We start from the raw sequence: 20,746 nt of genomic DNA, 5'->3' as shown, positions 1-20,746 counted from the left end.
ACAACAATACTGCTCAGTATGGAGGAGGAGTGTACAGTTATTTATATAATGGAAGTGGTAGTATTGAATTTAGTAACTGCAAAATTTATAACAATACTGCATACTATGGATCAGGAGTGTTCATTATTACTTTACTATCTGCTTCAAAGGTTAGGGTTTTTTTTTACAAATGTTTCATTTCATTTCAATAAAGCATCAAAGATGCTTAACAAATATCAATCTGCTATGTTGCTTATGAATATTGAAAATGTTCTTTTTGACCAAATTGATATTAGTAACCATAACACAACTGGTTTAGTAAGTATCGATAGCCCAATAATGTTTGATGGACATAGTACATTTGTAAACAATTCTGGCATTTATGGTGGAGGCATTGCTTTATATGGACTCTCCCAAATATGCTAAATCAGAACACAAACATATCATTTGTCAATAATCATGCTAGTGAGTCAGGTGGTGGAATCTTTGTATCAAAAGTTGTTAATAGCATTGACTTAGCATTTTGTACCTTTAATAATCTTTCTTATTATAATAATGGTTCTAAGGCAATGTTATATTTCGTCACAATACAGCTGATATATCTGGTGATGTATTGTATGGAGGTGAAATCTTTTTTAATTGTATGAACTTTGACTTTGATCACCAATTTCATTACCCTCAACAAACAGGTCTATCAGTAGTGTCATCAAATCCTATCCAAGTGTGTTTTTGTGAATCAAACATACAAAATTGCGCTATTACAATTTTCAATATAACAGCAATACTTGGAATTAATGTCAATATATCACTAGCTACTGTTGGTAATAAAGATGGCTTAACAAAAGGGTGTGATCAAATTGATAACATCAGATAATTCATCATCTACTATACAAACTGACAATACTAGACTAAATGCAACTTGTACCAATGTAACCTTCAAGTTATTAGCAAACCCTTCATTGAACACATCGTATATCATTGTAACACTTGAAAGTTCAATCAGTGAACTTTTACATGTTGACTATGCTAAAGTCATTGAAGTTAACATTGAGTCCTGTCCAATTGGGTTTCCATTACTAAATGATGCTTGCAGTTGTAGAGCTGAACTAAATACATCTTCAATAACTTGTGATATTAACACTCAAATCATAACTAGAGATGGTGATGTGTGGATTGGTTATAAAAATGATTCAGACTGTCTTATTGTTTATCCACACTGCCCCTTTGATTACTGCAATGATGGAAATATTTATTTTAAAATGACCTTTCCTGATCCACAATGTCTTTACAATCGATCTGGCATACTCTGTGGACAATGTAGTGATGGCCTTAGTCTCATGTTAGGTTCCAATCAATGTGGACAATGTACTAATAACTACATAGCTCTTATCATTCCATTTGCTTTAGCTGGTATAGCACTTGTAGCTTTTATCATTGCTTTAAACTTAACTGTGTCTGTGGGTACAATCAATGGACTTATATTCTATGCTAATGTTGTCAAAATATATGAACCCATCTTCTTTCCCAATGGTCCTGTGAATGTTCTTAGTCAATTTATTTCCTGGATCAATCTTGATCTGGGTATTGAGACTTGTTTCTTTGATGGTATGGATTCTTGCAGTAAGACATGGCTACAGTTTATCTTTCCAGGCTACATTTGGTTTCTACTAATATTTCTTGTAATATCATCGCAATATTCCAGCAAAATGGTCCGACTTGTGGGTCACATGCAGTTCCAGTACTAGCCACTATGATCCTTCTCTCTTATACCAAACTGATACGTACTGTCTTCCAAGCCCTTTATTTTGTCAATATTCAGTGTAATGGTAATAATAATGTGACATTATTGAGGTGGTACATTGATGCTAATGTCCAATATGTAGGAGGTTATTGTCATCTACCATTGTTCCTGTTCTCACTGGCTGTACTCATTTTACTTATTATTCCATACACCTTCTACCTTCTTACTATACCATTATTTGAAGGACCTTTATCAAAATACATGTGTTACTGCCAAAAGTATATGAAACCTTTCTTTGATGCATATGGAGGTCCATATAAGGACAAGTGTCGTTTTTGGACTGGATTTTTTACTACTTGTTCGAGTTGTCTTAGCACTGGTTGTGTCTCTAGATACTGAGGTTACTATAAGTTTGGATGTGTTAAACATCTCTTTTATTTGTTATTTTATCAATGTACTTCCTTTTGAGAGGACTATATCGACATTTACCTTTGGCTTGTGTAGAGATGTCCTTTTTCTGAATCTCAAGTTCATGGCTTATTTGAATGAACAAATCTACAAAACATCAAAGTAAAGGCAAGTGTTAAGTGTTGCTTTATATTAGTAATGATAGTATTTGTAGTATTCTGTTGTATTGTTCTCTATCATGTCTGGGATAGCTTGTCTAAATCTTTTTTTAAAAGCGACCATTTGCAAAAATTATGAGAATATTCAAGAAAGTATCCACCAATTATATTTTAAAATAATACAGTAATTACCAGTTTTCTTTCAAATAACTATTCTTAAAGAAAATAATGCACATTAGTTAGTATGGGAACAAATGTTAGATGAACTTTAATTCTTATGTCTCATGAACCACTCCCTTTTTTCTTTACAAAATAATGGAGTGTCTACAGTCTCATAATTTTAACATAATATTTGTATAATGGAATATGTATATCAGTTGTCACTATCGTTTCTAATATCTGCTAATCATGTCAGGTTACTTCAGTATTGTGTAGTTAGCTCTTCCCATAACTTCTGATGACACTTTTGACATTACTACTGGTAGTGGTACTAATGTACTTCTTAAAAAATATATAAGTAAATTATATGATATATAGTGACTGACTAACACCTATTATTGTAGACTTACAAGGATAAACCCATTCACTATATAGCTAATATTATAGTTACAAAATTAGACCACACAAATGATGTCATAATTGCAGTAACTTAATTTGTGGTTACTAGAATTCTTATGAAATTATCAAAGCCACTAGTAGACTACTAATGGTTTAGTTGATATGTTTTGAAGGTTTTCTTTTAACATAACCATTTACCATAGAGTTATGATAGCAACTATTTTCTGATAGATTCTATTTCATATGACTCTAATAATGGGTATTACTTATAAACTCTCATTCTCTTTATTGTTACTAATCTATTTAGAACACTGAGATTCTATATTTCAGAAAAAAAATATTAATAATAATAATATGCTACAATAATTCAAATGGTCTTTTGTCAATATAACTAATCTAGTTCTTTCTCGTGATGGAGGTTGTTTTTATGTTGTTCTGATACTGGAAGAGGTAGTTATGGTGTGAGAGCTGGGAGGTAGACACTCTTATAAAGACGATGATATGTCTTGTCTTTGTTCATGGGGAATAACAAAACAAATCATAAAAACATGAGTTACTTTATACTTCTAAAGTTATTTATAGTTTATTAAGTACTAGTTAAATTAAGAACTGGCTAAATTTACTATTTACGGATTTTAACCAATTCTGAATGAAAATTAAGCAATGATATAAATTTTATATTTAGTAGTTTTTTGACTTTGTTTATAACAAAATTGGAATGGCTAGGACTCTCATAGAATTTTAATCAAAAGTACTTAATGTATTTAGTTACACTTTATCACTGTGTTGTACTAGTTGTGGAAGTCTAGACTTAAGAGTTAAATCAATGACACACCACATATTGACAGTCTTTTCACATGTACCTTTCATTATTAGTAAAGTCATCTTTATCATCTCTCTTAAAGTCTAGTCTTATAATTTTAACATAATATTTGTATAATGGAATATGTATATCAGTTGTCACTATCGTTTCTAATATCTGCTAATCATGTCAGGTTACTTCAGTATTGTGTAGTTAGCTCTTCCCATAACTTCTGATGACACTTTTGACTTTAATCATTACTACTGGTAGTGGTACTAATGTACTTCTTAAAAATATACAAGTAAATGATTGATATATAGTGACTGACTAGCACCATTTATTGTGGATTTACAAGGACAAACCCATTCACTATATAGCTAATATTATAGTTACAAAATTAGACCACACAAATGATGTCATAATTGCAGTAACTTAATTTGTGGTTACTAGAATTCTTATGAAATTATCGAAGCCACTAGTAGACTACTGATGGTTTTAGTTGATATGTTTTGAAGGTTTTCTTTTAACATAACCATTAACCATAGAGTTATGATAGCAACTATTTCTGATAGATTCTACAGTAATATCATGTAAGTTACAAATTGGTTACCTAGAATAGTTCACTTACATCAGTTTTTACTATATAAACTATGGTATTCACAAGTAGTGATGTCATCATACAATATTTTCAGCTTATAAAGGCTGCAGTAATACAACTTAATTATCTTGTTTGGTTATCAGTTTGATATTAATTCTCTATTGTTCATCTAATCCTTCATTATTGAAGTTGCTGTCATCATGATCATGAGCTGGTGTCATATCTATTATATAACATCAGTTATACTGTATATCTACAGTACTTGTGTTACTGCTTCTGAGTATTATGTCTCTGCAGCTCCTAATGGAGTACCTCGTGTCGTACTCACCTACTTTGTCACAAACTCTCCTACTATACATGATCTTAAGAGCTTTCTCAGTGACCCTGGCTACTAGGGTGTATCTCTTTTCACAAGTAAGGTATGTATCATTACTATTTTGATTTTATTTCCAATGTACTTACTTTTTGTTGTGTGAAACCTTAAGATCACGAATATCGCCATCATGAGCTGGTGTCATATCTATTATATAACATCAGTTATACTGTATATCTACGTACGTGTGTTACTGCTTCTGAGTATTATGTCTCTGCAGGAGCGCCTTGTCCTTCTACTAATGCACCTTGTCACAATCTTTCCTACTATACTGCTAATTATAAATCTTACTTCACTGATGATACAATCTTCTACTTTCAAGAGGGAACTCACACTCTACATAGTACATTGAAGATCAGCAATGTAAGTAATATAACACTACAGGGATTGGGTCATATAGAGCAAAGTTTTCACGAGAAAGTTCTGCAATCTACTTCAGTTATAATGTGCAGTAACAAACAACAACACAGGTATAAAATTTAGTAGTAGCAGAGATGTTGTATTAAAATCATTAACAATAGCAAATTGTGGAGTGTTTGACAGTTTATTACAAATAAATATTAGCTTGCTCTTTGTGGACATCAATATTGTCAGATTACAATTGGGTATCAGTCCAGAATGGTTCGGGTTTTGGTCTCGTTCTTGCAAATGTTTTTGATGTGTTAATTGCCAATTCCTCATTTGCAAAAAATCAACCTCTTAAGACATGTACTGATTGTTTAGGTGGTAATGCATTTATACTGTATTATGACCAACCCACTAATAAAACACAGTACAATGTTTCTATTATACAATCAAATTTCACATTTGGATTAAATCGTAAAAGTTGTACCAGAGGAAAGGCTACTATATCATTCAATTTAGTGGAGGGCTGAGTATATATTTATTGTACACACAATCATACAAGATACAGTTTATAATTGAAAGTGTTGTGTTCTACAATAACATTGCTAATGTTGGGGCAAACTTCCTATTCTTTGCTAACAACACTGGTCTCTATTCTTTAGTAATGAACAATACTATTAGTACTTATGGCAAAGCATTGATATTTAGCACTGATAACTATGAATGTACTTTTGGAGCAGGTATGACTTTGCTACAGGTATACACACCCAGCAATGAATCTGAGATTATTGTTGAAAATTGTATTTTTGCACACAATTTTGCTCAAGATTTTGGAGGAGGTGTAGCAATTGGTTTGTTAGCCACTGCTGGTAATATTGAGTTTAAAAATTGTACTATATACAACAATACAGCATACTATGGATCAGGTATGGGTCTGTATGGATTTGCTTCTAAACTGCTAAGTTTTCATTTCACAGATATTTCATTTGATTCCAATAAAGTACCCAAAAAGGTTGATACATTTCAATCAGCTTTATTATTAGTATATATTGAAAATGTTATATTTGAACAAATTGATGTTAGTAATCATGACACTACTGGTTTATTGAGTTATAATAGTCAGTTAACATTTAATAAAAATGCCAACTTTGTAAACAATTCAGGGATTTTAGGTGGTGGTATGGCTTTATATGATTCATCTCATTTAATAATAAAAGAACAAACAAACATATCATTTGTCAATAATTATGCTAGTGAATCAGGTGGAGGAATCTTTGTATCAGAAACATTCATAGCTCGTGACTTTCCCACTTTTTGTTTTTTTAGACTTTGAACATGATCACAGCACTAATGCAAAATTATATTTTCTTAATAATAAAGCCAAAATATCAGGTGATGTCCTATATGGTGGTAATGTGGATTATTGTATAAATGGACACGAATTTCTCAACATTTTTAATTACTCCCAACAGACAGGACTATCAGTAGTGTCATCAGATCCCATTGAAGTATGCTTTTGTGAACAAAATATACCTAATTGCTCTGTTACTAACATCAATATAACTGCAATGCCTGGTATTAATGTCAATATATCACTAGCTACTGTTGGCTCAAGAAATGGTTTAACCAAAGGTGTGATAAAACTGACAGGCTTGGATAGTTCATTCAAAGTACAAACTGTCAACACTAGACTAAATTCAAATTGTACTGATGTTACATTTAGTGCAACAGCAAATAGTACAACGAATACAGTACAAGTCTATGTAACACTCGAGAAGTCTTTTTTACCTTTATATGATCCTTTAGGTAAATTGATTGAAGTTACTTTTCAGTCCTGTCCAATTGCTTTTCCATTAGATATTACGAATAATGCTTGTGCTTGTATATCTGAATTAGAGAAAACACCAACAATAACATGTGATGTCAACACTCAAACTATAACTAGACATGGTGAAATGTGGATTGGTTATAATAATGACAATGATTGTGTTATTGTTCATGCAAATTGCCCCTTTGATTATTGTAGTGACAATAATCGTTAGTTTTACATTTAACATGACAGAGGAACAATGTCTTAACAATCGATCTGGACTACTTTGTGGGCAATGTGATGAAGGACTTAGTCTCATGTTAGGTTCCAATCAATGTGGACAATGTACTAATAACTACATAGCTCTTATCATTCCATTTGCTTTAGTTGGTATAGCACTGGTAGCTGTCATCATTGCTTTAAACTTAACTGTGTCTGTGGGTACAATCAATGGACTTATATTTTATGCTAATGTTGTCAAAATATATGAACACATTTTTTTTCCTAATGGTCCTGTAAATTTTTTTAGTCTTTTTATTTCCTGGGTTAATCTAGATTTGGGTATTGAGACTTGTTTTATTAATGGTATGGGTTCATGTAGTAAAGTATGGTTGCAGTTTTTCTTTCCAGGCTATGTTTGGTTTCTACTAATATTTATCATAATATTATCACGATATTCCAGTAAAGTGGTTCGACTTGTGGGAAGACAAGCAATTCCAGTATTAGCAACTATGATACTACTATCATACACCAAACTGATACGCACTGTCTTCCAGGTCATTCACCACATTAATATTCAGTGTATTGATAAAAGATTTTTCAAATTCTACTTATTAAGGTGGTATATTGATGCTACTGTAGAATATCTGAAAGGTTGTCATCTACCATTGTTCCTGTTCTCACTGGCTGTACTCATTTTACTTATTATTCCATACACTTTCTACCTTCTTACTATACCATTATTTGAAGGACCTTTATCAAACCACATGTTCTGCTGCCAAAAGTTGTCAACATATATGAAGCCTTTCTCTGATGCATATGGAGGTCCATATAAGGACAAGTGTCGTTTTTGGACTGGATTTTTACTATTAGTTCGTGTTGTCTTAGCACTTATTGTATCCCTAGATATTGATATTGCTGTTAGCTTGGATATGTTAACATCTATTTTAGTTGTGATTATCTTTATGTATTTTCCTTTGAAGGGAATATATCAAAAGCTTCCCTTGGTCTGTCTGGAGGTTTTTCTTTATTCTTAACCTTATTTTATTGTCTTCTATAAATAAACAAACCTTTACTAATTCAAAAGTAGAACTATCAACCAAAATTTTGGTATCACTAGCTTTTGTAGTTTTCTGTTGTATTTTGTTCTATCACATGTGGGATCGATTTATAAAGTCATATATTTCCAAGAGCACATCAGAAAGATTTTTAAAACACGATCTAATATTCTACCCAATGATGATAACAAAATAGATCTCCAGCCGATATCATCATCAGCTGATATGACATATTCATTAGTGCCAGAGTTACGTGAACCTCTGCTTGATGATGAAAACAACATTTCTTTTATGAAATGAACACGAAAATGTATTTTAGTAGACATATTAATTGTCTTATTAATACATGTACATTATATAGTATTAAATAGAGTTTGATTTTAGATATGATTATGTTTATACATGTAGTTTGCTGAGTGTGTATTAACATTTAATGATTATTAGTTTTCATTCACTGATTGGTAATTGCTATTTATATTTTTGTAATTAAAAGATGTTTTATCAATAAGAGTTTTATAAAAATCAACAAATATATTGTCAATGATATTTTAAAAAACATAGTAGTTAAGAATAAATTATATTGTAATCAATTATTATATATCACAATAAAATTTCTATTGATTGATTTATCAATATATGGTTATACAAGTTGCCTGAGTCAAGCTTTCTTTGATGTAAAAATATCAACATTATACTGCTTTCATTGCTAATGTAGTATGACAATATTAAGGACTGTTTATGCAACCAACATTTAGAACTAATAATGATTTTTTTTATTCATATTATGTATAGACGAATAAAAGATAACATTCAGGAATAGATCAAATTGATTTAGCAGTCATGTAATCCAAGCTGCCATCATATTTTTTAAAAGTATAAAGGTCACTTCTTATTGTACTCACCTAGTGAAGGCTTATCACAACAAGTACAAGACACATTCAATATAATGATATGATTAATAAATAACCTTTCCATTTGATTTTGAAATATAATAAACTAATGTAGATACAGTAGTTCCTTTAATGAATCCTAATGGATCCCCTACTTTAATATGTGAAACTAGTTCAGTGACTGTAGTATCAGTAGTAATGAGACGAGAATCACTACTGGATGATGAAGATGACTAATGCTTGATTTCTTACCATATAATACAATTGTTTTAATTCTAGCTCATAAAACTAATTATGTTTGATTTATATAACCTTATATCTGATATGTAGTTAGCATAGCAATAGCAGTATGTAATGTAAATTATAATATCATAGAAGTGTGTTATTATGTACTACTAAATATACTGTTACTATTGTTATATTTGTTATTTACTATTAATTATAAAGGTATATTTTATATTATAACTAACTCTTATTGTTATAAGTACTAGTACTATCTAGTGACATATCAATTGACAGTACAGTTACAACTAGTGTACTGGTCACTTCATACTATTCACTACATAATGTGTAATATCATAAAAAAGTGTGACAACGTATTAATTAGCATTGCAGTATTACTTTTATTAATGAGTACTAACAGGAACCCACAGGCTCAAAAGGAGGAATGTACAACTTTTTATTCAAGACATCTTTTGTAAGAGGTTGTTTACTTTTCCGGAAGTATACGGAAACGTTATGAAATTTGTATGGAAATAATAATGAAGAAAAATATGTGTTCCGTATACTTACAAAGCAACGTGGAAGTTGAAGCAGTTAAGTATGGGATGACTGAAGAACCAGCTGCTAAGAAATTTAAACTTGATGAAGGAAATTCTGTACTAGAACAAGACAGTAATATAATTCATGTCATGACACAGAGTATGTAATAATATTATTTTTATTTTCTCCATATTTTCATATTCTGTGACTAAATCCTTTGAAAGACTGACTGTGAAATACAGTCTTTGTTTTTCAAAGTCTAAAGTGTAAGTTAATGTCATATATTTCTAGTTGATATTCATTTCCTTTTATTTCTATTGGATCGTTGGACATCAGGATCAAGGCTAAAGATATTGATCTATTTCAAAGAGTCTGGGGTGTAAGTTAACAGCATACATTATTAGTTTATATTAACTCATAATAAGTTTAAAGATAGTATATGACAGTTACTAATTGATACTTAAATTAGCCTTGACCATTATACCAATGGATATATTGACATGTAAAAAACCAAAGTCTTAAGTAAACAAGGTTATAATTGTTCTTAACAGGAATGTTGTCCCTTGAAGAGACTACATTTTCACTACTGGAAGGTTGGCAGAAAAAATGCACACATGTGTCAGTTGTGGGTGTTGCATGCTATAACCACACCCTCTAAGGATTAAAGCCACACCCACATATGCAGACTTTGATAATCACTGATGTATAATTATTGATGTTATTGTAATGGAGTTGGATCATAATACAGAAGTGGCTAAATTCAGCAATGTTTTCATAGGAAGGGATATATTATATATTCATGACAACTTTGATCAATGAATGGGTGGAGTTAAAATTCATCCAAAATAATTACTGTCTCTGTACTCAGCCATGCTATTCCCAATATCTTTATCAGGTCTGACTTTAACTACAGAATGAGAGTAGACACCCTCTATATTAGAATACTTGTGCTAGTCCCATACTAATATTTCAGTGTATTATACAACCTCTATATTGAGGACACATGTTCTAGTCCATACTAATACTTTAGTGTATTATACAACCTCTTAATAGAGGACACTTGTTCTAGTCCCATACTAATACTTTAGCATATTTGCAACCTATTTGATGACAACCTAGTCTATATAATACTTTAGCGTATTATACAACCTCTATATTGATTGATGACACTTGTTCTAGTCCCATGCTAATGCTTTAGTGTATTATAGAACCTCTACTTTAAGAACACCTCTATACTAAGGAGTGTCCAAGGTTCTCAGTGTCCCTACAGTGTGATATATACTTTACTGTGTGTGATATCTCATATATCACATTACTTTAATTGAACACCAACACCAGTGCCACATTATTTACTGGAATCCCACACAAAAGTCAATTCATGACCAGACCTACTTTCGCTTGCGAATAGGTCTGGGAACAGACTGATCTACAGAGATAGCAAGGGAAACAGTGATGAGTATAAAATAGTGTTTGTGGTCTATTTGATATGGATATGGTTTTTAGTTATTGGACTGAGAAAAGTTTGAAGTGGTATGTGGTGGTGTAGTAGTTGAGAGTAATTGATATACTGGAAGACAATAAGGCACCAGCAACAATCTTATTTTAGAGATATCACACAGACAGTAAAGGTATATCACACTGTAGGGGACACTTGAGAACCTTGGACACTCCTTAGTATAGAGGTGTTCTTAAAGTAGAGATTCTATAATACACTAAAGCATTAGCATGGGACTAGAACAAGTATCACAAATATAGAAGGTATCCCTTTAAGGAATCTTGGCTATTAAGGGCATCAGTAAATGTATTTCCTTCAACATAATCTGGGAATGTCCCTGAGCAACAAATAAAATTTGGCTTAGAAAAAGTTTACTTAGATTTTTGGTCAAAGTAAGATGATTGGTCCACCCACTAATCATGCCCAATCTAGGTTAGTACTTGTTGACTAGAGCCCACTTTCAAGTATTTTTAACCCTTTTATGACTCTCATATTACTTGAGCTCCATTTTTGAACAATGGATTATTACATGATGTATTTAAACTAGGAACTCCACCATTAGTAATCTAAAGCTAATAAAATTGAAAGAGTAAGTACAGCTAAACCCTTTCATATAAATTTTAATTAAGTTAGTGATTATCAACATCATTGTTATTATTTAATATTACTGACTTTTCTTTTATCAGAAATTATTTGATCCTATTTTTGCCAATTGGAAATCACAGTTTCAAGGGAAACAAAGAGACAAACGAGCTGTTTTATAATAATTATTTTATTATTATATTACTTTATAATTGTAATAATGTTATTGTTATAACGTTCATTATTATTATTGATTGTTTATTAATATTATTTATTACAAAGACATTGTATTTAATTGTATTTTAAAATAAAAATGATATGACCAGTAACGTAATTAGAATGTCACACATTAGTTACCATGACAACAAGTGTCAAATAAACTTTATTATTGGGTCTCATAAATCAGTCCTTCATACTTTAAATAACAAGTGAGTATCCTGTCTTATAATTCTATGTAACATGTATATGAGTTGTCACTATTGTGTCTATTGTGTTTATTGCAGTATTGTATAGGTAGCCCCTCCCATAACTTCTGATGACACTGTTGAATTTAATCTCTACTACTGGTAGTGCTACTAATGTATCTCTTATAACAGTAAATGATTGATATATAATGACTGACTGACACCATTTATTGTGGACTTACAAGGACAAACCCATTCACTATATAGCTAATATATATTTACAAAATTAGACCACACAAATGGTGTCATAATAACAGAAATTTAATTTGTGGTTATTAGAATTCTTATGAAAAGTATCATAATTATTGTAATAGTAGACTATACATTGATATGTTTTGAAGGTATTCTTCTAATATGACCACTAACCATAAAGTTATGATAATAACACCAATTTCTTATAGATGCTATAGTAACATCTTGTAAGTTAGAAATGGTGGTCTAGAATTAGAATAGTTCACTTACATCCGTTTTATACCAAACTATATGAATTACTATGGTATTCACAAGTACTGATATCAATTAATTAACATACATTATTCCTATCTTATAAAAGGCTTCGGTTATACAACTTATTTATCTTCTTTGTTCTTCAGTTTGACATTAATTCTCTATTGTTCTTCTGATCTTTCACTGTTGAATTTGCTGTCATCATGAGCTGGTGTCATATCTATTATATAACATCAGTTATACTGTATATCTACAGTGGATATGTTACTGCTTCTGAGTATTATGTCTCTGCAGCTCCTAATGGAGTACCTTGTCCTCGTACTCACCTACCTTGTCACAAACTCTCCCACTATACTGATGACTATACATCTTACTTCACTGATGACACAATTTTTTACTTCCTAGAGGGAACTCATATTCTACAAGATACATTGGAGATCAGTGGTGTAAGTAATATAACTCTACAGGGACTGGGTCATATAGAACAAGGCTTTCATGAGACAGTTATGCAATCTACCTCAATAATAAGGTTAAATGGTTACAACAGTAGTTATATACTATTTACTTATAGCACAGATATTGTATTGAAATTGTTAACAATAGCAAACTATGGATTTAATTTAAATCCAACTTTTATTGATAGCTTAATCTTTTATGAGATCAATAATGTCGCATTGGAATGGGTATCAGTCCAGAATGGTTCTGGTAAAGGACTCGTTATTTTCAATGCTTTTGATGTGTTGATCACTAATTGCAATTTTGCTAATAATGGATATCCTAATAGTGTTGTAGCCAATGCACATATTTCCTATGATGACCAGACTAAAAGAATGTCCAGAATTAATATTGTGAAATCGAATTTTACACTGGGCTTTGGAACTGGCTTGATTTTGTTATATCATATTAATAACGAAATTGAAGTTGAGGTAAATCATTGAAAATAGTGAGTTTTCACATAATAATGGTCAGTATGCAGGAGGAGTGTACATTACACTCAATTCTGGAAGTGGTAGTATTGCATTTAGTAATTGTACTATATACAACAATTCCTATTGGAATGAAGGAGGAGGAGGAGGAGTTTACATTTATTTGCAAAATGGAAATGGTAGTATTGAGTTTAGTAATAGCACTATATACAACAATACTGCTCATAATGGAGGAGGAGTGTACAGTTATTTATATAATGGAAGTGGTAGTATTGAGTTTAGTAACTGCAATATTTATAACAATACTGCATACTATGGATCAGGAGTGTTCATTATTACTTTACTCTCTGCTTCAAAGGTTAGGGTTTTTTTTACAAAATGTTTCATTTCATTTCAATAAAGTATCAAAGATGCTTAACAAATATCAATCTGCTATGTTACTTATGAATATTGAAAATGTTCTTTTGACCAAATTGATATTAGTAACCATAACACAAGTGGTTTAGTGAGTATCAATAGCCCAATAATGTTTGATGGACATAGTACATTTGTTAACAATTCTGGCATTTATGGTGGAGGCATTGCTTTATATGGACTCTCCCAAATATTGCTAAATCAGAACACAAACATATCATTTGTCAATAATCATGCTAGTGAGTCAGGTGGTGGAATCTTTGTATCAAAAGTTGTTAATACCATTGACTATACATTTTGTACCTTTAATATTTTTTTTTATTATAATGATGGTCTTAAGCCAATGTTATATTTTGTCAACAATACAGCTGATATATCTGGTGATATATTGTATGGAGGTGAAATATCTAATTGTGTGAACTTTGACTTTGATCACCAATTTCATTACCCTCAACAAACAGGTCTATCAGTAGTGTCATCAAATCCTATCCAAGTGTGTTTTTGTGAATCAAACATACAAAATTGCTCTATTACAAACTTCAATATAACTGCAATACCTGGAATTAATGTCAATATATCACTAGCTACTGTTGGTAATAAAGATGGCTTAACAAAGGGTGTAATAAAATTGACAACATCAGATAATTCATCATCTACTGTACAAACTGACAATACTAGACTAAATGCAACTTGTACCAATGTAACCTTCAAGATAACAGCAAAACCTTCATTGAACACATCAAAAGTCTATGTAACACTTGAAGGTTTACTCAGTGGACTTTCACCTGATGACTATGCTAAAGACATTGAAGTTAGCATTGAGTCCTGTCCAATTGGGTTTCCATTACTAAATGATGCTTGCAGTTGTAGAGCTGAATTAAATACATCTTCAATAACTTGTGATATTAACACTCAAATTATAACTAGAAATGGTGATATGTGGATTGGTTATAAAAATGACTCAGACTGTCTTATTGTTTATCCTCTTTGCCCCTTTGATTACTGCAACAATGGAAAAATTTATTTTAATATCACCTCTCCTGATCCACAGTGTCTTTACAATCGATCTGGCATACTCTGTGGACAATGTAGTGATGGTCTTAGTCTCATGTTAGGTTCGAATTATTGTGGACAATGTACTAATAACTACATAGCTCTTATCATTCCATTTGCTGTGGCTGGTATAGCACTGATAGCTTTTATCATTACTTTAAACCTAACTGTGTCTGTGGGTACAATCAATGGACTTATATTCTATGCTAATGTTGTCAAAATATATGAACCCATCTCTCTTTCCCAATGGTCCTGTGAAAATTCTTAGTCAATTTATTTCCTGGCTCAATCTTGATCTGGGTATTGAGACTTGTTTCTTTGATGGTATGGATTCTTGCAGTAAGATGTGGCTACAGTTTATCTTTCCAGGCTATGTTTGGTTTCTACTAATACTCATTATAATATCATCACAATATTCCAGCAAAGTGGTTCGACTTGTGGGTTCACATGCAGTTCCAGTACTAGCCACTATGATCCTTCTCTCTTATACCAAACTGATACGTACTGTCTTCCAAGCCCTTTATTTTGTCAATATTCAGTGTAATGGTAATAATAATGTGACATTATTGAGGTGGTATATTGATGCTAATGTCCAATATGTAGGAGGTTATTGTCATCTACCATTGTTCCTGTTCTCACTGGCTGTACTCATTTTACTTATTATTCCATACACCTTCTACCTTCTTACTATACCATTATTTGAAGGACCTTTATCAAAATACATGCGTTGCTGCCAAAAGTATATGAAGGCTTTCTTTGATGCATATGGAGGTCCATATAAGGACAAGTGTCGTTTTTGGACTGGATTTTTACTACTTGTTCGTGTTGTCTTAGCACTAGTTGTGTCTCTAGATACTGAGACTACTATAAGTTTGGATGTGTTAACATCTCTCTTATTTGTTATTATATCAATGTACTTCCTTTTGACAGGAATATATCAACATTTACCTTTGGCTTGTCTAGAGATGTCTTTTTTTCTTAATCTCATGATTATAGCTTATGTGAATGCACAAACCTACAAAACATCAAATTCAAGGCAAGTGTTAAGTGTTGCTTTAGTATCAGTATCATTTATAGTATTCTGTGGTATTATCTTCTATCATGTTTGGGATCATCTGTCTAAATCTTGTTTGAAACAACCATTTGCAAAAATCAAGAGGGCATTTAAAAAACCTCCACCAAATCCTATTACTGAAGAAGCAGAAGTTCCTTTAATGTGTCCTGGATCCCCTGCTTTAATATGTGAAACTAGTTCAGTGACTGTAGTATCAGTAGTAATGAGAAGAGAGTCACTACTGGATGATGATGACTAATGCTTGATTTCTCGAAATATAATACAATTTTTTGAATTCTATCTTATAAAACTGATTTATATAACCTTACTTTTGATATGTAGTTAACAGTATTAGCTTTATGCAATGTAAATTATGTACTACTAAACTTACTGTTCATTTTTGTTACTGCTGTTGTTTTTGTTATTGAGTATTAATTAAATGTACATTTTATATTATAACTAATTTATACTGTTATAAGTAAGTACTATCTAGTGACATATCAGTTGACAGTACAGTTACAACTAGTGTACTGGTCACCTCATACTCTACACAATATGTACTATCATAGAAAGTGTGACAATGTTTATTAGCTTTGGAGTATTATTTTTATTAACGAGTATTAACAGGAGCCCACAGGCTCACAAAGGAGGAAGGAGCGTATGACTATGTATTGTAGGATTGAGGAAAAACATCTTTTGTAAATGACCATATAAATAAATGTGTAATTACATTCATAGAGCATTTGTCAGTAACATTCCAATAAAATATTTCAATTAAAATACTCCAATAATTACAATCTTGTCTTTACCTGCTTAAAAGCAACTGGACCTTTCAAAAATGAGTTTGGTTTGTTGTGTTCTGTGTTAGAATGGCTGCAACCAGTCCAGGTATGACTGAATATTTTAATCAGTTATCCAATTGCTATTGTGTGTTAGGTTATTATGTACCTAAAAAGAGGTCCAGTCACTCCACACATATAGTAGGTGACTACCTCTACATGTGGGGTGGTGATATAGATGGTCTCCCTATAGCACATGATACTGAATACAAACAGAGGATGACCTCTGTTATTGAGGTATTTCACTTAACATCTGGTATGTGGGAACAACAACCTACCAATGGGAAACCTCCATTGGGTGTTTGGGGCTATGCATCTACAGTTATTGGAAAAAGGATCTACTACTTTGGAGGGTATTGCAGTCATGACAATTGTCGTCATAATAGTCTCAACTCATTAACAACTGACTCATTTACTTGGAGTGAGCTGTTTCCTACAAATTCAAATATGGGTCCGATGATGAAATCATCTAGTGAAATGATACCTCTTAAATTCAATGATGAGGATAATCTACTGGTTTTTGGTGGCATTGGTATACGTCCTGCCTTTCCACAACATGGTGCTCAATATAGTGATAAGGGAATAATAGGTAGATATGTTCGAACCAATGAACACCACTACTATCAGTTATCCAGTGGTAAGAAGATTAATATATCATCATATTAATATATTTATACATCAAGTACTATTTTATTACCATTTGTATTTCAGGTAATTGGATTGTACCAGATATAATTGGAAAAGGGCCACCTCCTTGTTATATCTTCACTCTCACAAAACTACCTAACAATAGAGCTATGTTATTTGGTGGTTTAACTCCTAATGGTCCTGATAACACAGTGTTTATAGCAAAATGTATGAAGACTGCAGTGGTGAGTACAATATGTAATAAGTTGAAATATTTAGTAATTGTATAATATTATGGACAAATTATGTTTGTTGTTTTGAAATTGTTGAACAACATGAAGTTATATTGGAATGTCATTACAAATAACAAATTTAGGAACTATTTACTAATGACTTAATAATCTCATTGTACATTACTTTAGTCAATTTAGAGTTTATGGAGATAAAAAAAATGTTTTATCGACAAAGTTTGTTTGGTATTAGTAGTATTAGTAACAGAGATAATCATCTTTACAATTGTAGTAATAGATGTAACAATTGTTAGTTTGTCTGATCAAATGTAGTATGACCATATATGGTGAAAGTATTTGTACATTCACTGAATGTGCTAACCACATATCATGTCATGACAATCACTCTATCTACATGTATGTAAAGTACTTCCTCATTATATCTGCTAAACATTAATGGTAGCAATCATTAATGAGTTATGTCACAGTCAAGAAATTATAAATGTAAACCATTTATCTCTGTTAATGCAACAAATATTTAATCATGTTTTTCTGTATATCAATGATAGTGCTTTTTTTTTATCATTTCTGTTTATAGTTCAAATAACAACATTAGTTTATATGATATGTTATTAAAATAAGAGTTCCATATGCTAATATACTAATCAGTCACAACCCAGTCTGTTACAATTATCAAACAAAACACTTGTAATTTGAGAAATTTTCATAAATAGTTGAGGTTACCATCATGCAGGTAATACTAAAACTTACAACTGGAACTTTGCTTGAAACTCTTGTAAAACCTTGAAATATTGTTTACTAGTTAATATACTTTGTTTTTTAGCTATAGCAGAAGACTCAGAATAATTTAGAAGCTTTAATTATTCATAATTGTATATTTAAATGATGCCATTGATTATAAGACACCCTCTAATAGTAAGTGTTTCTGTTATTGATTGATAGGATACAGATATTGCAGCTATTATTCAAAAAAACTAGTTTACTAAAAGCATACAAACTAATAAAATTATTACTACATTAAATGTGAATGATGTTAACTTGAGTATTACATACTCAGCATTGGCAGATGTTTCGTCAGCCACTTCAAAAGCCAATGAATTGGCCTCAGTGTACACAATGTCATGCTGCTGTTATGATCGATGACATACATATCATTGTGGTGGGTGGACGTGACAAATACTCTAGTAATATTGCTGATAGCTGGTTATTTAACAGTGATACGACAACATGGACAAAGGTTAGTTACTATAATATAGTCATCCTGTGATCTAACTCTAACACAAAGTGGACTTAGTGTCTATGATCTACCTACAGTATTCATAATACATACATTAGGTACTTATTGTACATTAATATTTTAAAGCCTTGTAATAGGACAAGTTTATCTAGTTCATACTGTGTCTAGAATACATCTACTACTGGTATTACGTATACAATGCTAGTTATTATAATGTCATATAATACACTATATTCCATCTCATATAGCTCACTCTATCACATTCAATGACTCGGCACTGCCTCTCAGTTTGGAATGTGTCACCTACCACTGTATGGATAGTTCAATTTGGTGGATATAGATACCCAAGTAAACTCAATGATACTACAATTATAGAGCTCAGTAAGTTCTGTCTATGAGCTGTTGTATAGTAATATATGCATTATCAGTTTTATCATAGTATGATATAGAAGTAAGACACACTAGCTGTTTGTATTAGAACTTAGTCTCATGAATCATTACCATTGAAACATACTGATCTCTCACTGTAGTATATAATAATAACCAATGGTCTGTAGGAGATGTAATAACTTCTACTGAAGAATATCAAATTAAGCTACTGCAGAAGAGACATGAGATATCTGTACAATATTCTAGGAGATATGATCAACCTCAAATAAGTGTACAGTCTGGTATAGATTTTCAGCATTCTTCTTTGATACATGAACAGTTGCAACAGAAAGACAGAGATATCCAATGTTTAAAAACTACAACTTGAAGTGACAAGCAAAGAGCTACACGATACAAAACAACAGCAGATAGATGTGACAAGGCCCCTTCAGGAAGATCTCCAGACCAAAAAAAGACAAGTACAACAACTACTTCAAGAACTTGAAGAGAAACAAGAAACTGAAGCTATGCTCAAAAGTGAAAATGAAAGTAAAGAAAGATTACTTGAACAACTGCTACAAGAGCAGGAAGGGAGGGAACAACAACAGCTACAGGATAGTCAAGAAAGAGACAGGATGCTTCACCAAGAGCTCCAGCAGTTGACTGTTGCTCTTCAACAAACACAGAAAGCTAATGCCACACTTCAACAACAAGTTCAACATTTACAAGATCAGTCTCATTGGGTAGTCAGGAGGGAGAGATTATGATGACTATGGAAGTCCTTGGTAAGGGAGGTTGGGGAGAAGTCAAGGTGGCTAAATTTCGTGGCTTTAGAGTAGCTGCCAAATGTCTTCATGAAATTTTCCTGTCACCATACAATATATCAGTTTTTTCACGAGAAATGGAGATTGCTTCTCAAGTACGTCATCCAAATCTCCTTCAGTTCATTGGAGCCACTCGAGTGGGTACTCCTATCATCCTATCAGAATTAATGCCAACTAGTCTTCGTAAAGAAATTGAGAAATATCCACTAACACATCCTCAAGTTATTAGGATTGCCCAAGACATATCTGCTGCTTTAAAACTATCTTCATCTCTGGCAACCAGACCCTATACTACATCGTGATGTTAGTAGTCCTAATGTCCTCCTTGAACCATTTGGTAATGGAATATGGAAGGCTAAACTGTCTGATTATGGTTCAGCTAACCCTGTTCAAAGTATCTCAGCTAACAGTGTAGCTCCAGGTAATCCTTTCTATTCTGCACCAGAAGCACAATTTCCAGACC

General features: G+C 31.9%; 1 protein-coding gene across 1 annotated transcript in view; it reads left to right on the top strand.

Annotated features, from left to right (window-relative positions):
• The first annotated feature begins 19,080 nt into the window (after nt 1-19,080).
• Nucleotides 19,081-20,746, top strand: part of LOC121391911 (cell division control protein 2 homolog) — a 43,631-nt gene continuing 41,965 nt past the window's right edge. The window contains 2 exon segments of the mRNA XM_041523373.1: nt 19,081-19,090; nt 19,850-20,202. Coding sequence (XP_041379307.1) covers nt 19,081-19,090; nt 19,850-20,202 — 363 coding nt within the window.

Source organism: Gigantopelta aegis, unplaced genomic scaffold (genome assembly GCF_016097555.1).
Source record: "Gigantopelta aegis isolate Gae_Host unplaced genomic scaffold, Gae_host_genome ctg3088_pilon_pilon, whole genome shotgun sequence".
Classification (NCBI taxonomy): domain Eukaryota; kingdom Metazoa; phylum Mollusca; class Gastropoda; order Neomphalida; family Peltospiridae; genus Gigantopelta; species Gigantopelta aegis.
Note: the sequence above shows the minus strand (reverse complement) of the source record. Positions and strands in the feature narration are given on the sequence as shown.